Source organism: Carassius auratus, chromosome 38 (assembly GCF_003368295.1).
Source record: "Carassius auratus strain Wakin chromosome 38, ASM336829v1, whole genome shotgun sequence".
Classification (NCBI taxonomy): Eukaryota; Metazoa; Chordata; class Actinopteri; order Cypriniformes; family Cyprinidae; genus Carassius; species Carassius auratus.
Window position 1 is genome coordinate 13,458,550 of NC_039280.1, and position 17,870 is coordinate 13,476,419.

General features: G+C 36.8%; 1 protein-coding gene across 1 annotated transcript in view; it reads left to right on the forward strand.

Moving 5' to 3' along the window:
- Positions 1 to 17,870, forward strand: part of atrnl1a (attractin-like 1a) — a 300,556-nt gene that overhangs the window by 241,203 nt on the left and 41,483 nt on the right. Inside the window, exon 28 of the mRNA XM_026224245.1 lies at positions 2,861 to 2,968. Within this exon, the coding sequence (XP_026080030.1) occupies positions 2,861 to 2,968 (108 nt within the window). The remainder of the gene's footprint in view (positions 1 to 2,860; positions 2,969 to 17,870) is intronic.

Genomic DNA, 17,870 nt, shown 5'->3' on the forward strand with positions numbered 1-17,870 from the left:
CACTTTTACTTTCTTCCAGTTGAAGCTGGTTTTAACAGTCTGTGTGTGTACTGTAAATAAATTATAATACTAAAGTTTAAGTATTTGCAGAAGTAGTCCCACACTTTGCTGCTACAGCATTCACCTTTTTCAGCCATCTGTAGGCAGAAAGAGAGACAGAGAAAGAATAAGTTTGTGCATTAATAATATCACCATGAATCATTACTCATGTCATCATTAGAATTATAATAATAATAAACAGGGATCTCCTACATAGGCAAAAATGAGAAATATATATATTTTTTTATTTGTCAAGCAATAGGTATTACCTACTTATATTTAACTATATTATTTCAACATTGTCCTGTTATGTCTTTAAAGCTGCTTTGAAACAATATGTAAAAAAAAAAAAGAAAAGAGTTCAGCTCACATTTATTTACATGTCCCCTCTGGTTTAATAATTTCTGACGCACCTACTGTAACTACACTATATTTGCCCTCACAGACACATTCACAATGGACCCGTATATATTCTCCTCTTCTCTTTGTGCAGTCTGAATCAAAACATTGTCATGCGCTGGCCAACGTAAAGTTAGCCTACTGTTACCGGAAGATTACGGAATCAATTCGAAGTTGATTCCGAGAGTAACGTAACCAGCATGAATTCACCAAATTGTTCTCTGGACCTGAGGGTAGCCTCTTCTGCCTTGCTTCTTGCTAACGGGATAAATACATGTTTGCTGCTGACCGAAAGGAGGAACAACAGACTATGAAAGAGCTCCAGCTAAAAGTTTTTAAAACTCCGCCAACGCCATAGCGCAGCGCAAATCGCGTTGTATCTGAAGGGCAACGCCAAACCCAGCGGCCAAGCGCCGTGAATACCGCGTCCTGTGTGAAAGGACCATTACGCTGTCATTATGTGGGAAACACACCGCAATAGAATAAGAATAAGTTAAATGCTAACGTTATAGTTTGACCTCTTATTAACGTCCGCGCTCTTCCACTGATAAACATGGTATTAGCTTTGTGGCTAATCTAATATAGCAATGCATTAGCGGCTGTAAGTGATGTTATAGAATATTTAGAAGTGATAATGATAGGGCTGTTAGCTAGAACTACCACACCGTTTTTATAAACAGTGTATGAACTAAATCTACAATCATTTCACATGACGAAACGACAGACTCACCTGGGTGGCTTGGCTGATCGCTTTCTTCTGTAGTGAATTTCTGGCGCTGTTGTCAACTCTGGGGTTATAGACCTCCCTCTGGTGGGCAAACTATGCAACACTCATAACCCCAGTGTAGTGATGGGGATGCTATACTGTCAACGAGCACCGTCCTTCGGATGAGACGTTAAACCGAGGTCCTGACTCTCTGTGGTCATTAAAAATCCCAGGATGTCTTTCGAAAAGAGTAGAGGTGTGACCTCGGCATCCTGGCTAAATTCGCCCATTGGCCTCTGACCATCATGGCCTCCTAACAATCCCCATATCCGCTGATTGGCTTCATCACTCCATCTCCTCTCCACCAGTAAGCTGGTGTGTGGTGGGCGTTCTGGCGCAATATGGCTGCCGTCGCATCATCCAGGTGGATGCTGCACACTGGTGGTGGATGAGGAGATACCCCCTGTCTATGTAAAGCGCTTTGAGTGCCTAGAAAAGCGCTATATAAAATGTAAGGAATTATTATTATTATTATTATAACATGAGTGAAGCATGAGACTCTGTTTCTCATGTTTCATCGGCCGTTATAAACGCCGATGCCGATTTAAATGCAATTAGCACATATCGGCCGATAATATTGGTCGGGCTCTAGTTACTTACAGGTAATTTACCAGTAAATACTTTATTTGAAAAAGGGGCTAAACTCTGCATATGGTGTGAATTTGAATTGCTTAACATTCATCTGGGGAAACAGAGTGCATTATCTCACTAGATTTGTTACAGAAATTGTTTATAAAACTTTGCCAACACAGGAGAATACATCAACCTGTTTATAAATATGCCATTCATTGTACATCACAATTTCAAAATAAAAGTTTCTGAGTTTGCAAATATAAAAACTGATTTAAACGTTGTTTAGTCTTGCTGTAAAGCGAAATGTCACCAGGCCGTTGGTGCCCTCTGCAGGTATTTGTTATAATTTATAATGTACTTAAAGTTGGTTATTCACATTGTTTATAGGCATATTACATTATGTATTTTAACAGTGTTGTTCAATAAAACCATGTAATTACTTGGTTTTGATATTTTATTTGAGCCCATTATTATTGCCTATCGGTAGTTTAATATATAAATACTCATATTAAAGCCTGCTTTTCACTTAGGTCTGTTTGTGTTGCTAAAAATATCAGATTACTCAGTTGTCAAAGTAGTCATCAGTTACAGTCTTAGATTAGTTAAAATATTTAAAAATAAAACTGCGTATGTTTTCCTTTTTGTGATGAAAAGATGACACTGAAAATTTCTTAAAAACAGTATTAAAATATAGTCTCTTTCTAGTGAACCAAGTATCTTTATCTTGTCTCGTCTTGTGAGCTAAGTGTATTGTCACACCCCTAGTGTCGATAAGCGGTGATATATCTAATAATTTTCCAAGTGTATGAAATAGCTTTCATTCTTCAGGTCAACCATATATTCATGAAAAAAAATCAATTTGAATGAGCAAAGCGATAACTTTGCCATTGTATCATTTCAAATGTTAAAATCGCAAGAGTCATTGCATGCTCGGTTTTATTTTTAATTTTTTTTGCTTCAACCCCTGTATATTCCTTCCATTAATCCAGCACAAGAAATATACTCTTTATTATGTCTATTAAACAAATTTATGTAACTTATGATTTTTTTTCTTATTATTTTTCTTTTTCTTCCTGTATACAGCAACTTATGCGAGAGCACCAGCAGATGGCCAGCCGTCCGTTTGCATCTGTTACAGTGGCACTTGAGGCTCCAGAGGAAGAAGAGGAGCTTCTGCAGGGCCAGGTGGAGGTGGGTAACTTCAATCATAAGCTTGTAGATATTCAATAGTTATTTACCTATTATCTTATTTTACCTACTCAGCTCGCTATTACTGTATGATCACGGCTATCAAAGTGAACGCATCTATATGAATAGAGAGAGTGGATTATTTACTTTATGGCACATTTGTGTTATTACCATTTGTATAAGTGGCCATTAGCACATCAGCACTTATTTGCATCTTAATTCATTGTAAATGCTGCATTTCTAGCAATCTCAGGATTTTCTGTAATTGGCAAACAAAGTTAAATCTTTTTTTATTTTTCTTATTATTCTTATTTTTCTTACTCAAATTATTCTTATTGTATTTTTCTAGTGCTCAAATAAATCACTTATATGATGTCTTAGTTTCTGTCTGGTGTTTTGTAATTGAAAAAAACTATGCAGTGGTATCTTTACTGACTAAATAGTTTGTAGAAGCCTTCAAGACTATTGGGAAATATTTTTTCTTAAATTTGGGGGGTTGGGGGTCTAGACATAGTCTCAGAAAAATATTTGCAGGAGTCTCATTTTTCATGATATCTTATTCAGATTTGAAATAGAAACTCATGAGACTCATGGGAATGTGGCTTTCAACCCATTACTTTTCTAGATTGCTCCAGGACTCATTTCATGTATTGTTATATCAAATAAAAAGATATTTAAGTGAGTAAAAAAAAAAAAAAAAAAATCAAGGCACTTCAGTGTCTATAACTTTTAATATTTTTGAGCATTATCAATTCTTGTTAATAAAAAGTAAAGCCCAAAGTGTCTTCTTTCCAAAGACACCAAAATTATGTTTGTAACACACTGAAGTAGGAAACTGTTACAATTAAAAGTTAGGTAGAGCACTTTCAGCTGTGAGTCCCAAAATTGGGATGGGCTGGTTAACAGGTTAAGTTTATTTTGCCTAATAAATGACACAAACATGTTTTATTTACAGTTGTTTTTTCAAAAAAAAAAGAAAAAAGAAAGAAATTCATCCTATTATTCAAAAAAAATAATCGACAAACTAACTTAGTTAATTAGTTGCAGCCCTAATGACAATGACTTTATACATTCTAGAGGTCTGCAAGCCCATTCGGGCCGGGCTCGGGCAATATATATATATTTTTTTACAGATTTGGCTCGAGTCGGACTTGGGCTCATTTAGCTTCTCTCCTTTTATTGTGCCCATATACACGCATAGCACACATAGGCTACTGTATGAAATACTGTTCTAATTATTATAGGCTATTTTAAATGTTATACATCGCCTATGCAACCCATATACACACGCATTAGCATACAGGTGAAGGTTGACCATGCAGAGCATCAGGGAGAAGTTGGTGCTTGGGAAGTTATTAAAAGTTCCAATGCTTCGGGAAAAGCTGTATTTTAAAAGAGTTTTGATTTGATTAGCACTACAAACAATGAGCCAATTGTTCATGTGCAGTGAATGCCATCTCCTCATTAGACGTGCCTTTAAGAAATGCATCTATACGGATTATGATTTTGATAAAAGAGTTTTTGTTTTCAATATGTTTTATTTTGTTAATTACTAAAGCTTTCTATAGGTATATTTATCATGTCTGTGAGACAAGTATTCGCTGTGTTTCGTTGTGAAGCACTCCTATTCAAGACCAGACGGCAAAAAGCACATTTTTGTTTTCTTTATTTTATAAAAACACAAAATTTTTACAATAAAAGTACAGAAATAAACCAAAAACTAAATAAAAGTAGACCCTTTACAGTTACGAATGATGAATTACTCTTACCTTATGAGCAAAAAATTACGGCGAACTACAAAAAAACATGCAAGTGATTACGCTGGTGCCGCCATGTCCTGCAAAGTGCTCATAGCTTCCACTCTCTGCACTAACAATTGTATAGCCTATTGCGCACATTTATCTAGGTTTAACGTTTAAACATTGTTATATGCTTGAACTGTTTTAGTATATCTATAGATTTTATTTTAGTCAAGTCCTAATGACTTGAGAAGGCTAAATTGATCAAACATATATAATTAGCTTACTGTCTGCTGCTGACCGCGTTGTCATTAGCTACTTTAAAAAACTAAAACTTAAATTTAACTTACAAAAAATACTCCAAACGCTTTTCCAAATTAACTTAATAAAAAAAAACCTAAACTAAATATATTCACTTTGCCAATACATACAAAACCATGAATTTGAAGCTCATTCAGAGGTTGATTAAACAACATCTGATATAACAGTGTAGAATCCATTCAGCGTAATTGCATAATATACGGGTGAATATTGGCTCATTAGGCAGCAAGGCCAAAGATCAGGGCCATCATCACATTTCATGCCTAAGCTGATTGGTAAGCACAGGCTGCAGATGGATGCCTTCACTGGCCCTGAGTGGTTCACTCATACTGACTGTTGCAGTTAGAGTGGAAATGTTTGTAGTCCAAGGACCCTATCATACATGTGGTGCAAGTGTTTTTGCTAGTTTCAGCCTGATGCAGTTCTCATTTTCCTGTCCTGTGCTGCATTGTTTAAATAGCAATTGTGCGCTCATGTGTGTGCTGGTCTAAAAACGAGGTGTGTTTAGGTGCATTGCTGCTGCGTTGCTATTTTGAGGAACTGAAAATGGACTCAAACCTGGTCTAAAGTCTGGCGCAATGTTTTTCCTTTGTTATTTAAAGAGTGCATTAGTATATGCGGGTCCACAAAGCTCTTTGCTTATTAAACACACAGGGATGCACAGCAGCACACAAGCATGCCAAATATTAAAAAATAAAAGGATTACAATGCAAAAGAATATTACTGGATAGACTACATAAATATAAAAATGCCTACATGTCATATTGGATAGTCATTTAATGTATAAGGATTAGGCTACCTATTTGCTCATGCACAAGCAGCTCAGTTTCCTGTCTGGAAACACAATCTGTCTCTGCGCTTGCAAATTCCGCCATGTAAATAGCAAATCCTTCATAGCACGAGTGCAACTGGCTCTTAAAGGGAATGGGAGATGAGACTCTGATCGGTTTATTGCATGCTACGCCCAATAAACACCCATTACTCATTAGGAGGATAGGGACAACCCGTTTAGACCATGCACCCGGGCGCACTGACCATTTTCCCATCATTAAACTAGCAAAAGCGGATTCGGATACGTGCTGAGTGCACCTGTGCCGTGCACTTAAGACAATGCATTTAGATTGTTAATATAGGGCCCCAAGTATCTTCCACATAGATAAAGTCAGCATTTGACTATTTTACACTACTTTTCTTTTCACAGTGTTTAATTTCATTGGTACATGTTATAACAAGTTGAAGTGAAAAGATCACACATGTTCAGACTGGTATTACTTCAGCTTTACTTTGTCACTTTTCCTCATTTAACCAGACTGTGATTGAAACTGATAGCATGCCAGTTGAATTGATTTAAAATATTTTGATGATATAGTGAGAGTTCCTCTTCAAATTGGTCCTGTTAGAGTGGTTTTCACTTGTTTTCAAAGATGCAGACTTTTTCAAGAATTGTTTTAATGCCATCTGCAATCATTGACCTCTTGTAAAAGTCAAGCAAATGTTTGGCTGTCTGTTATTTATTGGACGGTTCCTTTATCTTGCGCTGCATACATCTGTGTGGTGTGGCTGTGTAGGAAGAGTGTGTTGGAAAAGAGCTCTGGGAACATATGCATGGAAATCTGGATGTGCTTTCAAAATACGCCCAAGCATGTTAGACTTTTTTAAATAGCTGCAATATAATTTGAATCATACTAGATAACTGCTAATTGCTGGAATAACATACTGAGTGCTAAGAGTGTGCTAGACCTGCTGTTCTCATTATCTAGACTGAAGCGTGTGAGAAACGTTCATTGACTGAGCTGTCCTTACTGTTACCTCTAGAACTCTTCAGGTGCAAACAACATCTGCTGCACCAGAGCAACTGTACTCAGATTTTTTAAAATGAAATGAAATAGGAAAAACTACATGCAACTATTATTTTAATTATTTTATTTTTAATAAACTAAATAAAATGTATAAATATAAATAATTTGTATTTATATTATTTTATACCATTATTTTATTATTTAAGACCATGATTATTCTAAATAGGAACAATGTATTTACAAATAAGCCCCTTAGCACTGAGTTGTTGATAACTTGTTGATTGAGATTTAAATCAATAGTGTTAAATTATTTATAGATTTTATAGAAGTGTTCCAAAATAGGATCTAACGACAAGCGTGAAATATCAAGCAAGTAAATCACTGGCTGCCATTTGCTATGCTATTGTGCCACATCTGATTGCAGCAGGCTCTATGACCTTGTTGTATTATAAACAAGAGGTGAGACATTAGCATAAATCTTCACATCAGCATCCATATAACGTCCATACAATGTAATAAAACTAATGAAGCTACAGCCCAGAGCACCTGCATTACGCCAAAAGCATATCTATTTTTTGTGAGGACTGATCGATTGCAGTCCAGTGTTTTTGTAATGCTGGGAGAAATTAATCAATTTCAGATGTAATGTTATAATGTGCCGTATTTACCTTCAGTGGGTAATGTGGAGATAAAGACTATTTATGACACTTATGAGCTGTCTGACTGGGGAACGGCAACTATTATTAACACACGTGCAAAAACGCACGTACACATTCACAAGCTTTAAAACATTAAAGGTGCAGGCTGGAAATTTTTTAGACACACAGTGCCATTTGGAATTTAGTATGATTTGTTTATTTTTTTAAAGAAGTCTTTTATGCTCACACATGCTGTTTTTATTCATTTATTTTATGTATAAAAATAAAAACTATGTTGAGTAAAATAATGTTTATACTTTAATATTTTACATTTAATTTATTTCTTTGATGTCACAGCTGAATTTTCAACATCTATTACTCCAGTCTTTTGATTTTTACCCTATGATTTTGCTATTCAAGAAAAAATTCTTATTATTATCATTGTTGAAAACAATCTTGCTTCATTTTATGTGAACACTTTGATTAGTATTTCAGAAAGTAAAAAAAAAACCATGAAATATAAATATTTTGTAACATTATAAATATATTTACTCAAAGATTTACTAAAATTAATCATTTCTTTAAGAAATGTAAAAAGTAGTGTACATAAATAGCACTTTAAAGGCAAGATGGCAGGTAAAAAACAAAAGAAGTGGAGATTCTTAATATAATTAATTAAATACTATGTGTGTCTGTGTGTGTGTGTGTGTGTGTGTGTGTGTGTGTGTGTGTGTGTGTATGTATATATATATATATATATATATATATATATATATATATATATATATATTTATTTATTTTATACAGTATACAAAGAATACAGTAGAAAAAGAAAAAGGCACTCTGATGTATGCTCTCAAATTGATAGTTTTACTGTTTTATGCCTATATACATAAAAATAAAAATAAAAACACCTTATTTCTGAAGCTGCTTTAATATTAGTCTGTTCCTTGAGTTAACACCTCTCTTTCTCTCTGCTAGGCATCAGTAATTCGCTGTACTCTGGCCAAATGTGCTGTTGATATTAGGTAGCTGAGAGTGGTGGGAGCGATCAGGGAGATGACAACAGTAGCCCACTGAGCAGGGACCCAAACATCTGTTCTGTGAGCTGTCTGTCTCTGGACTGCTCTTATCAAAACAATCTCAGCTGTTTGAATACACAGCAGTCTCAGTGCCAACTCTCATGAGTCAAAAAAAAAAAAAAAAAAACATATCTACCCCATTCTCCTCTCTATTTCTGTCTGTCATGTCTTGCTCTTCAGCAGAAAGTGGTGGATGACATTAAAGGACACTGACATTCTCTACACACTTTCTCTCTTTCTCCCTGTAGGCAGATCTTCTGTCTTTAATTAATTCAGAATACTGAGAAATCTCACGTAAAATATCAGGAAATACAGCATATACATATAGGAGTGAATTCCCTATTTTATCGCTTTATCGTGTATATATAACAGAACTCACTTTTTGATTCAAATTTTTGGTTGTCAATTCGGTTTTAGAATGCAGTTGTCACTCTCGTAAATTAATTAAAAAATAAATGATTTATTTTTCTTGTGGGTGTGGGAGGGACATGGTGGGGCTTATTTTATTGTAAATTGTTATTTTGTGTGTGTGTGTGTGTGTGTGTTTGTGTGTTCTCATTGTGAGTTTTTTTATTATTATTATTTTTTTTTTGGTTTGATTTGTATTTGTTTTGGTTTTTTTTTTTTTTTTTTTTTTGGTTTTTTTTGTTTTGATAAGGTTTGTTGATTTTGTTTTTTTTTATTTATCTTTTTGTTTAGTTTCATTTTGTTGCTATTTTTTCATCTGCCAGGAACAGGGCCATTAAAGTGCCCCTATTATGCCATTTTTAAGGTTGCTAATATTGTTTTATGAGTTTCCTAAAACAGGTTTACATGCATGCAAGGTCAAAATTTTTTCGTTTTCTCAGAAAATACTTAATTTCTAAATGATTTATAAATGTCTCGTGCAAAGCAGTTCAAAGAATCAGGGTGTACTCACACTGCCAGTTTGAACCGTGCCCGAGTGCGTTTGACCACCAAAGCGCGGTTCGTTTGACTAGTGTGAGTGCTCCGAATCGTGCCCGGGCGCGGCTCGATTGGCCGGCCTTGGCCCGCTTGGAAGAGGTGGGCCAGGGCACGGTTCAGTTGGACTCGGGCGCGGTTCGCATGCAGTGTGAGCGCTAACCGTGCCGGGGCACCGAAAAGGACGCTTTGCTTCACGGTTTTGCGACGCTCCAAAACCAACATGGCAGGGAAAGGGTCGCTTTGGTCTACGGCAGAGGTGCAAAACGCATAAAAAAACGAAAAACTGCAAAGTCCTTGCTGCACTTCAGCTGGTATCTTGCAAACATCCTCATACGAGCAGCACGATTACGTGAAAATGTTCGCGCCACTAAGGCGACACATCTGTTTAACAACAGGCTGTCGACCAAACAACACAAAATTATCCACAAAGAAAACAGAGCGATGCACTCCATTGTGTTCATAGAGCGCCGCTCTTCCTGTTTATCCCGAAACCGTCGCACCATAATGACGTAAGCGTGCTCCGGCACGAATGCTGAAACCCTATATGTGAGTGCAGGCCAGAGGGGAAGTGGGGAGGGGGGACAATCGTACTCGGGCCCGGTTCATGGCAACCGTGCCTAGTGTGAGTACACCCTCAGTCTCTCTAAACCCCTCATTTCCATTAGCCTTCAATGCTATGATTGGTCAGATGGCACAGTCCTCTGTGATTGGTCAAGAACCGTAGAGAGATCTCTCTATGGCACTGGATTGGTCTACTGTGTACAGCGCATGTCAGAAACGAAACATCAATTGCCATGACAGAATGACTGCCCTGTAGACTTGTCAATACATAGAAAAGATGGTATGGATTGTAGCTTACCAACTCAAGCCGAAGTCTGATGATGAAATGGCTGATAGACAAGAGACTGATTCACAAGCACGACTGGAGCAGGGAATTTTTCAGTGATAAGTGTCAAGTGTTGCCATGTTTGTGGTAATTATAAGATGTGATCTAACAAACTCTCACATTATAGGATACAGCGTCTGTGTTTGTGGGCAGGCAATTTGGCGACCTTAAACGTGTGCGGACATTATGCAAATGTGTTAATTCGTGACGTAGAGCCATAACGGAATAAGATTCAAATTTGTGACTACTCATTTAGGCGATTTTGAGCCGACCCTTTATTTTGGATCAGCTTCACAACTTTGCAGATAGTTTATGTTCACATACAGCTACACGATACACTTGATGAAAGGTAATAGTAAGAAAGGCATAATATGGGCACTTTAACACTTTGACTATGTTGCATTTTCAAAACATTGTTTGTTTGAGTGGTTTGACAATAGGCGGTTAATTAACATGCACATTTAAACTTGGAACAGCCATGTATTAGAATCTATGATATCAGCAGACAAGGGGAGGTTCATCTGTTTGGTTTTTCCATCTCATATTTCACAGTTTTTGGACACTTCAATCAAAGCTAGTCCTATGCGAGCTCCACATAAAACTTAGCTCTGCGTTTCTAATGTGCATTTTGTCTGGGTGTTGATTTCTGTCACCTCTCATCTCTGTGCAAAACATCTTTTAGATCGATGATCCATGAATGGTTTTTATGAGCCGTCCATAAATCCTACAGCTGCCCCAGAGCACAACCACACTCAGAGCAACACTGAGTACAAGTAGTAATTTCAGTGGGAATTGGTCATTGTCATATTTAACAGCGTACTTGTATTTTCCTTGGAATGACCCAGAGCGAAACACACACATTTAATTTGCTTGATCAAATCTGGCGTCAGTCTTCTAAACTAAATTACAGGCTGAACAACTCAGTTTGCAATTTGACCAATAGTTAATCCTTGACTACATCACTTAACCCTTATTTCTAGGTTAACAAATGTCAATCTTAATAGACTTAACCAAAACTCAAAACCCTATTTAACTGATCCTTAACCTGAACCTTGACCTAAGTCATTCATGGTCCCTTGAGGACAATGTGCCATTTGGAGAACATTTCACCTCCATTTGGATTCTTCTTAATCAAACCCAATATTGGTGTCAAAAGACAAGGCTCATAAAAGTGCAGACACAGATCACAGTCTATTATTCATATTAGCAGTGTTTTGTCTGCATTCTCTTCCCTGTTTCCACTCAGCAGTTTTGCTGCTCTGAGAGATTTGACTTTGCCCGTCTCATGTTCAGCTGATCCTGCATGTTACTGTTAAACAGACATTGCTCAGCTGCACAATCCAAATAGATCTAAACCAGATGTTATCTTGGGCTACAAAAGACTGACAGGTGAAACTAAATAGCCTCTCGGTCTGTTGTCCCTCCAGAACAGCAGGTTAACAAGTCAACATATGCTTGTACAGTACAAGGTGACAGAAGATTTTATTTCACATTAATGACAAGTATAAGAGGATGTTGACAGAAAGTTTGTGAAAATAATCAAATATATACAGATATCCTCTACCTGCTGCTTTTTATGAAAGGAAGATGGGATAAGTGTTTTTGTCATTCATATACAGTTTGGTCCATATATACTTAGACTCTGACACAATTGTAATAATTTTGTCTCTGTATGGCAGCAGAATATGATTAAACATCAATATGAAATGAAGTGCAGACTTTAAGCTTTAAATTAAGGTATTGAACAATATTACCCTGGAAGAATGAATCCCGTTCCCGCCCACTCCCTGATTGTATATTTTTTGGCTGGAATCTGTCAGTTACAGTAAAAAAAAAGAAAATACAGTAGTCTACAGATCACAGCATGCCAACTTTAGTAAAATAATTTTTTTTAAATGTTTATATATATATATATATATATATATATATATATATATATATATACACACACACACACACATTGCACACACATTGCACACACATTAAATTTCATGTAAATCATCCATGCTAACCTGGGTCACGCTCAAGGTCACATGACCCAGACGGCAGAAACTGCATCTTGTTTGCTTTAGCCTAATTATTTTACAGAAGCACTGCGTTTCGTTGTTATTTGGAGTGCACACAAATAAACGTCGAAAGATTGATAACTTTTATCTGTATGATCAAAAATGACGGAGTATTTTGACAAGAATTCCAATCTGCTCTGAGCATTTTATAATCACTCCGCTCCGTGCTCACTGATACCAGAAACACCACTACGCCTTCACTCCGTGAATAAAGTATTTCAGTGTATTTCATTGTTATGTTCATAACGAAGCCTATATTAAAATAAAAATAAAATTAAATAACAGGAGAGTTTCAAAGATGCTTAGGCTATTGTGTGCAAACTTTTTTTATACTTACCACATGCCAAACTATTAACATTGTCAGAATTAAAAGGTATAATTGCTGCATTCTGCTGTGAAAATTTAGTTTTGTGATGAAAATAACAGTACACTTTCATCATTTATTTTATCTACAGATCGATGCATGTATTACAGATTTCTGCTTATTCAAAATCAGAGACAGATGAAGTAGCCCTGTAAGATACTTTTTTAAACGCATTACTGGGAAAGCGACTGCTTATGAATGTGCTGAATCTGTTTAAATTATGCTTTAACCTGAAAATATCCAGTAAAGGAACAGACAAACTCCTTGAGAACTAGCCTGTAATTTCCCGCTCGGTTACTGCCGTCATTATAACCTTCTGATCGGAGAGATCCAATTGTACTCGTGATGAAGCAGTCTTGGAGCGAGTGAGAACCACGACAATCCGACTTTTGAAAAATCTTCTCCTCGCTTCAGTCAGAATCACACCGCTCCTCTAACATACTCTTGTCGGGTGAATGCGGCGCTCAAAAAAAGCACAGGTCAAAGCAGCGTGCGAATGAAACATTTAAAAGCACACATGAATGAGAGAGTAACTCTAGTGCTGAGTTAACTCTGCTGTGAATGATGTGGTGTTGTACAGTATATGACGGAGGCACCAGAACTGCAGCTGATAGAATGAGTGCTGTAGCACGATACTACATTTCTTCAAAAGCTGATTGTAGAGACATTTTTATCATCCATGATCAAGAATCTTCATATCGCACGCCCCTAGTTTATAGTTTATTTATATAAAAAGTAGGCTATATTTGTGTATAAAGTTGGGGATCAAGGGTATTCCCGGTCCCGCCCACTCCTGCTGCCTTTTTTTTACCGTCCCGTCCCAATCCCGTGATTAATAGTGAATTTGTTCCCAATCACGCAGGATTCCCGTGACCCGCGGAAATCCCGAAAAAATGTCAGCCTCTAATGTACATCACCAGAAACTGGGTTTCCTCCTTTGTGATGCTTTGCTAGACCTACTGCAGCTGACTTCCGTTGTTTGTTTGTTCTTTCTGGTTCTTTGGTTCTATGGTTCTTTCTGCCTTTAGATTTGTCTTCAGTGAGTGAAATACTTGCTCAATCGGGTTGAGATTAGAAGATTGACCTGGCCATTGCAGGATAATATACTTTTTACCTTTAAAAACACCTGGTTTGCTTTTGCTGTGTGTTTTGAGTCATTGTCCATTTGTGCTGTGAAGAGCCAACCAATCAACTTTGCTCTATTTGACTGAATCTGGGAAGAGAGTATATTCTTCTAAATTTCAGAATTCTTCCAACTGCTTCTGTCTTCTGACACATCATCAATAAACACCAGTAACTCAGTGCCACTGGAAGCCATGCATGCTCATGCCATCACACTGCTCCACCATGTTTCACAGATGTTGTTGTATGCTTTGGATAATGAACTGTTCTAAGCCATCTCCATGATTGCAGTCTAATCCGTTCTTGTTCGCACCTTGCGACAAGCCATATTTGCTCTCGTGAAGTATTCTCTTGATTTTAGACTTTGATAGTGACACACCTACCTCCTGGAGAGTGTTCTTCACTTGGCTAGATTTTGTGAAAGGATTTTCTTTAACATGGAGAGGATTCTCCGATCATTTCACCACTGGTGTCTTCCGTGAATATTTAGGCCTTTTTATGATGCAGAGCTCACCAGTGCATCCTTTCTCAGACTATACCATACTATTAATTTGGCTACTCCGAATGTTCCTGCTATCTCTCTGATGGATTTAGTTATGTTTTTGAAGCATAACAAATGTATGTTTCACTTTGTATTACAGATTACAGAACATCCTGAGAAATGCAGCATTTACAATTAATTACAATGAAAATACGTGCTGATGTGCTGATGGCCAGTTATAGAGATGGTAATAATACAAATGGGCCATAAAGTTAATAAACCACTCTATTCATATAGATGGCATTCATCTATAGCCATGATTGCCGTGATTACACAGTAATATCAAGCTGGTTTTCACTCAAACAGATGGTAATCATGCAGATACAGGCACATTATACATAAAACACACTCACACATATATGAAAACTGTTCATATATGAACTGAAAAATAAAACAAATAAAGAAAAAGGCGATCGCTAAGTTCCGCCTCCATCAGCTGACAGGTGCGTCAGAGCGCGCGTCACGAGCCATCACGAGAGAGTGCTAGAATTCAAATATGCTTGAGGCTTAGATCTTTATAATGATATACTGTATAGTTTGTGAAGATTAAATTTGTCCCGTTTCATTTAATCTATTCGTAAATGTTGACACGTGTGAACACGGGGAGTTGAGGACGCCCGAGCCTGAGTGCAGGTCAACAGGTTAATTGATGTAGAAATAATGAAGGAATAGCCCACTTTCTGAATATGGCACTTATCACATGCTGTGTGGTATCTGTGTCTGGTATCGGGGCATTTTAACGAGTATGAGCATGAGTATGAGTACATGAGCTCAGTATCGGGGTGCATCCCTAATAATTATTATCAAACTAAATTTAAAATAATAATTTCAATATTTTATGAAATTATTAATTATTATTTGATTTCAGTGAAACTAAATTAAATTTGATGGCCAGATATGAACTGAATTGGAATTAAATTATATTTTTCCTGCAGGCAAGAATTCTGACCCGTGTTTGATTTTGGTTACTGGCAAGCAAGCTTTCTCTATCAGTACTGTACATTGCAGTCAAAGTTTTATTGGCTGTTCAGCTAATATTAGTTAAAGAGAGTCTGGGAAAGAGCCATTAGCCGATGGGGCTGGTTCAATAGTGTTGTAGTCCAAGGGTTATAAACCTTTCATCAGTCATTCCATTAGCAGTCTAATATCACTCTGTGTTTTGACTCTACCTGAGCTCTCTCAGCCCAGAAAAGATAAGAGTGAATCTCATAGTTATCTCATATAGGCCTGATTGGTCAGTGGGTGTAATTTCTATGTGTACACACACTGTTGACGGATGTAATATACAGTAAAGTATGTTTATTTAGCACAGATAAGAGGAAAAGGTAAGTGATATTCAGGTGAAACTGTACTTAAAATGTTTTTGGGTCATTAAGTTTGACTGATGACTGATAAGAAATGTCTATTTTTGAATAAAACAACTGGAACATTGTGTTTGAAATATTTGGTTAGTGTATTCAAACAACTTTTGTTGGCTGAAATCAACAATTTTACATCATAATTGTATTCATTGTTAAATTGATAGCTATGCAAACAGTTTATTAACTAATTGTTTTATGCAGATAATGTTGAATTGAAGCCGGTTTGTTTCTGATTTATGGAGCCAAAATGGTATTTATTTATTTGATGTTTGTTAATTGATTGATTGTCATAACCGTTCACCTAGCTCCCGATGAAGACCATTACCTGGGTAGTAGGTGTAGACTAATTGACTGAATTTATATTAATGTCATTATAAGATACTTTATCTCTCAGTTGATGTACTATTAATGCATTTCACACGCGTTTTTATCTCACTGAACTGAACTGACACTTTTGCCTTTTTGCTGTTGGATAAAAAGGCTTCCTGTCTGCCTTAGAGATTAGTAATGATTAAGAGTTAAACCCTCGTTTGTCAAGGAGGTTCAGAGTCTTAGGTCAAAAGCCCTGAAGGGGTCTGTCAGGAAAAATGCGTTCATCCAAAATGCTACTGCTCATCAAGAATGTCTTTGCAAATCCCGATAGCTTCTTTCTTATCTTCTAAAGATCAAAAGGTCTCCAAAAAAGAATGAAAAATATTTGATTCTTAAGAATATCCTTAAAATATTTAAAGGTGTTCAAGTTCTCCAGGAATGCTGTTACAGTGCATTTACTTCTATGGATTTGTCAGATTCTTTAGTCCAAAGTGATTTACTTTGCATTCAGAATATTTATAAATAAAAAAAGAAAATCATATTATAAATGTTTTGATATGGTATACAAATCAAATGGACATTTATTGGTTTAACATTAGTTAACATTTATTAATATTTATAATATTGATGCATCCCAAATATTTATTCATTTGTATGTTCTTTACGCTAACACAGAAATACAAAACAGATATAGATTACCGTAAATGAAAGGAGAGAAGATTAGAAGAGAAGAGAAGAGAAAGTAAAGAAAATAAAGAGTAAAGACATGACAGTATGCTGTATCTTCTAGAGACAGAGGCACTTTACACATAACTGTGATAAAGGCTCCTTGACAAGCTTTATTCTGTGCTCAAATATGTTGTTTTGCAAAGCTTTATTTTTGCCTAGACTGCAAGTAATTATGTTTTTCATCAACAACAGATGCTTTCATGGCAGACGCCATGGCCTGGGGTTGAATTTGCATCATCTTTCATAACTGGCAGAGGACATTCATATGTCGAAGCAGGTTTAGACGGCAGTTGGTTTCGCACCCGTAACTTTCTGCATCAGTGAATTTAATTTCTTTCAGTACTTCCTTAAACTGCCTCCGCCTCTCCATTAAGAGTTTCTCTTATTTCCTAATGACAGCTGTGTTCCTTCTCTCCCTTTGTGTTTTTAATCAATAGCTTCATTCTCACAGAGAACCGAAAAAATCAATAACGGATTTGGAGCAAACAGTTTCTGAAATGATGGGCTGTGTAATGTTTCATGCTTGTTTTTCTTCCGCACTTGTGAGCCGCCCATGTCTGAGACTCTGAAAATACATTCATCTTCACTCGTAATAGTGGTAGAGGGAGTGAAGGACACACTCCTCCTTTTGCTTTGGAGGGTAGAAGTCATGGCTTTTGCAGAGCATTAGGGAGATGATTAATTTGTTGTTCGTGTAGATCGTACGCCGGCCTCTCTACCCCAGAGCAGTAATAGGATCGTACACTTACTCTCCTTCCGTCTCTCTGTTTCCCTCTCTACAATTAAAATGGAAATTTGGCAAAGGTCCTTGGTGGCAGGACGGTCCTTTTTTATCCCCAGGAACTGGCTAATGAATCTGTCTGTGGAGCTCCACATAACCAACACAATGAGCTCCCCGAAGACCTTGAGCTGTGCACTACTGGAGGCCTGGAGCATGCTGGGAGGAATGTTGGAGGCCAAATGTGACTGAAGTGGAGAGGCAAACTCCCTACAGTTATAT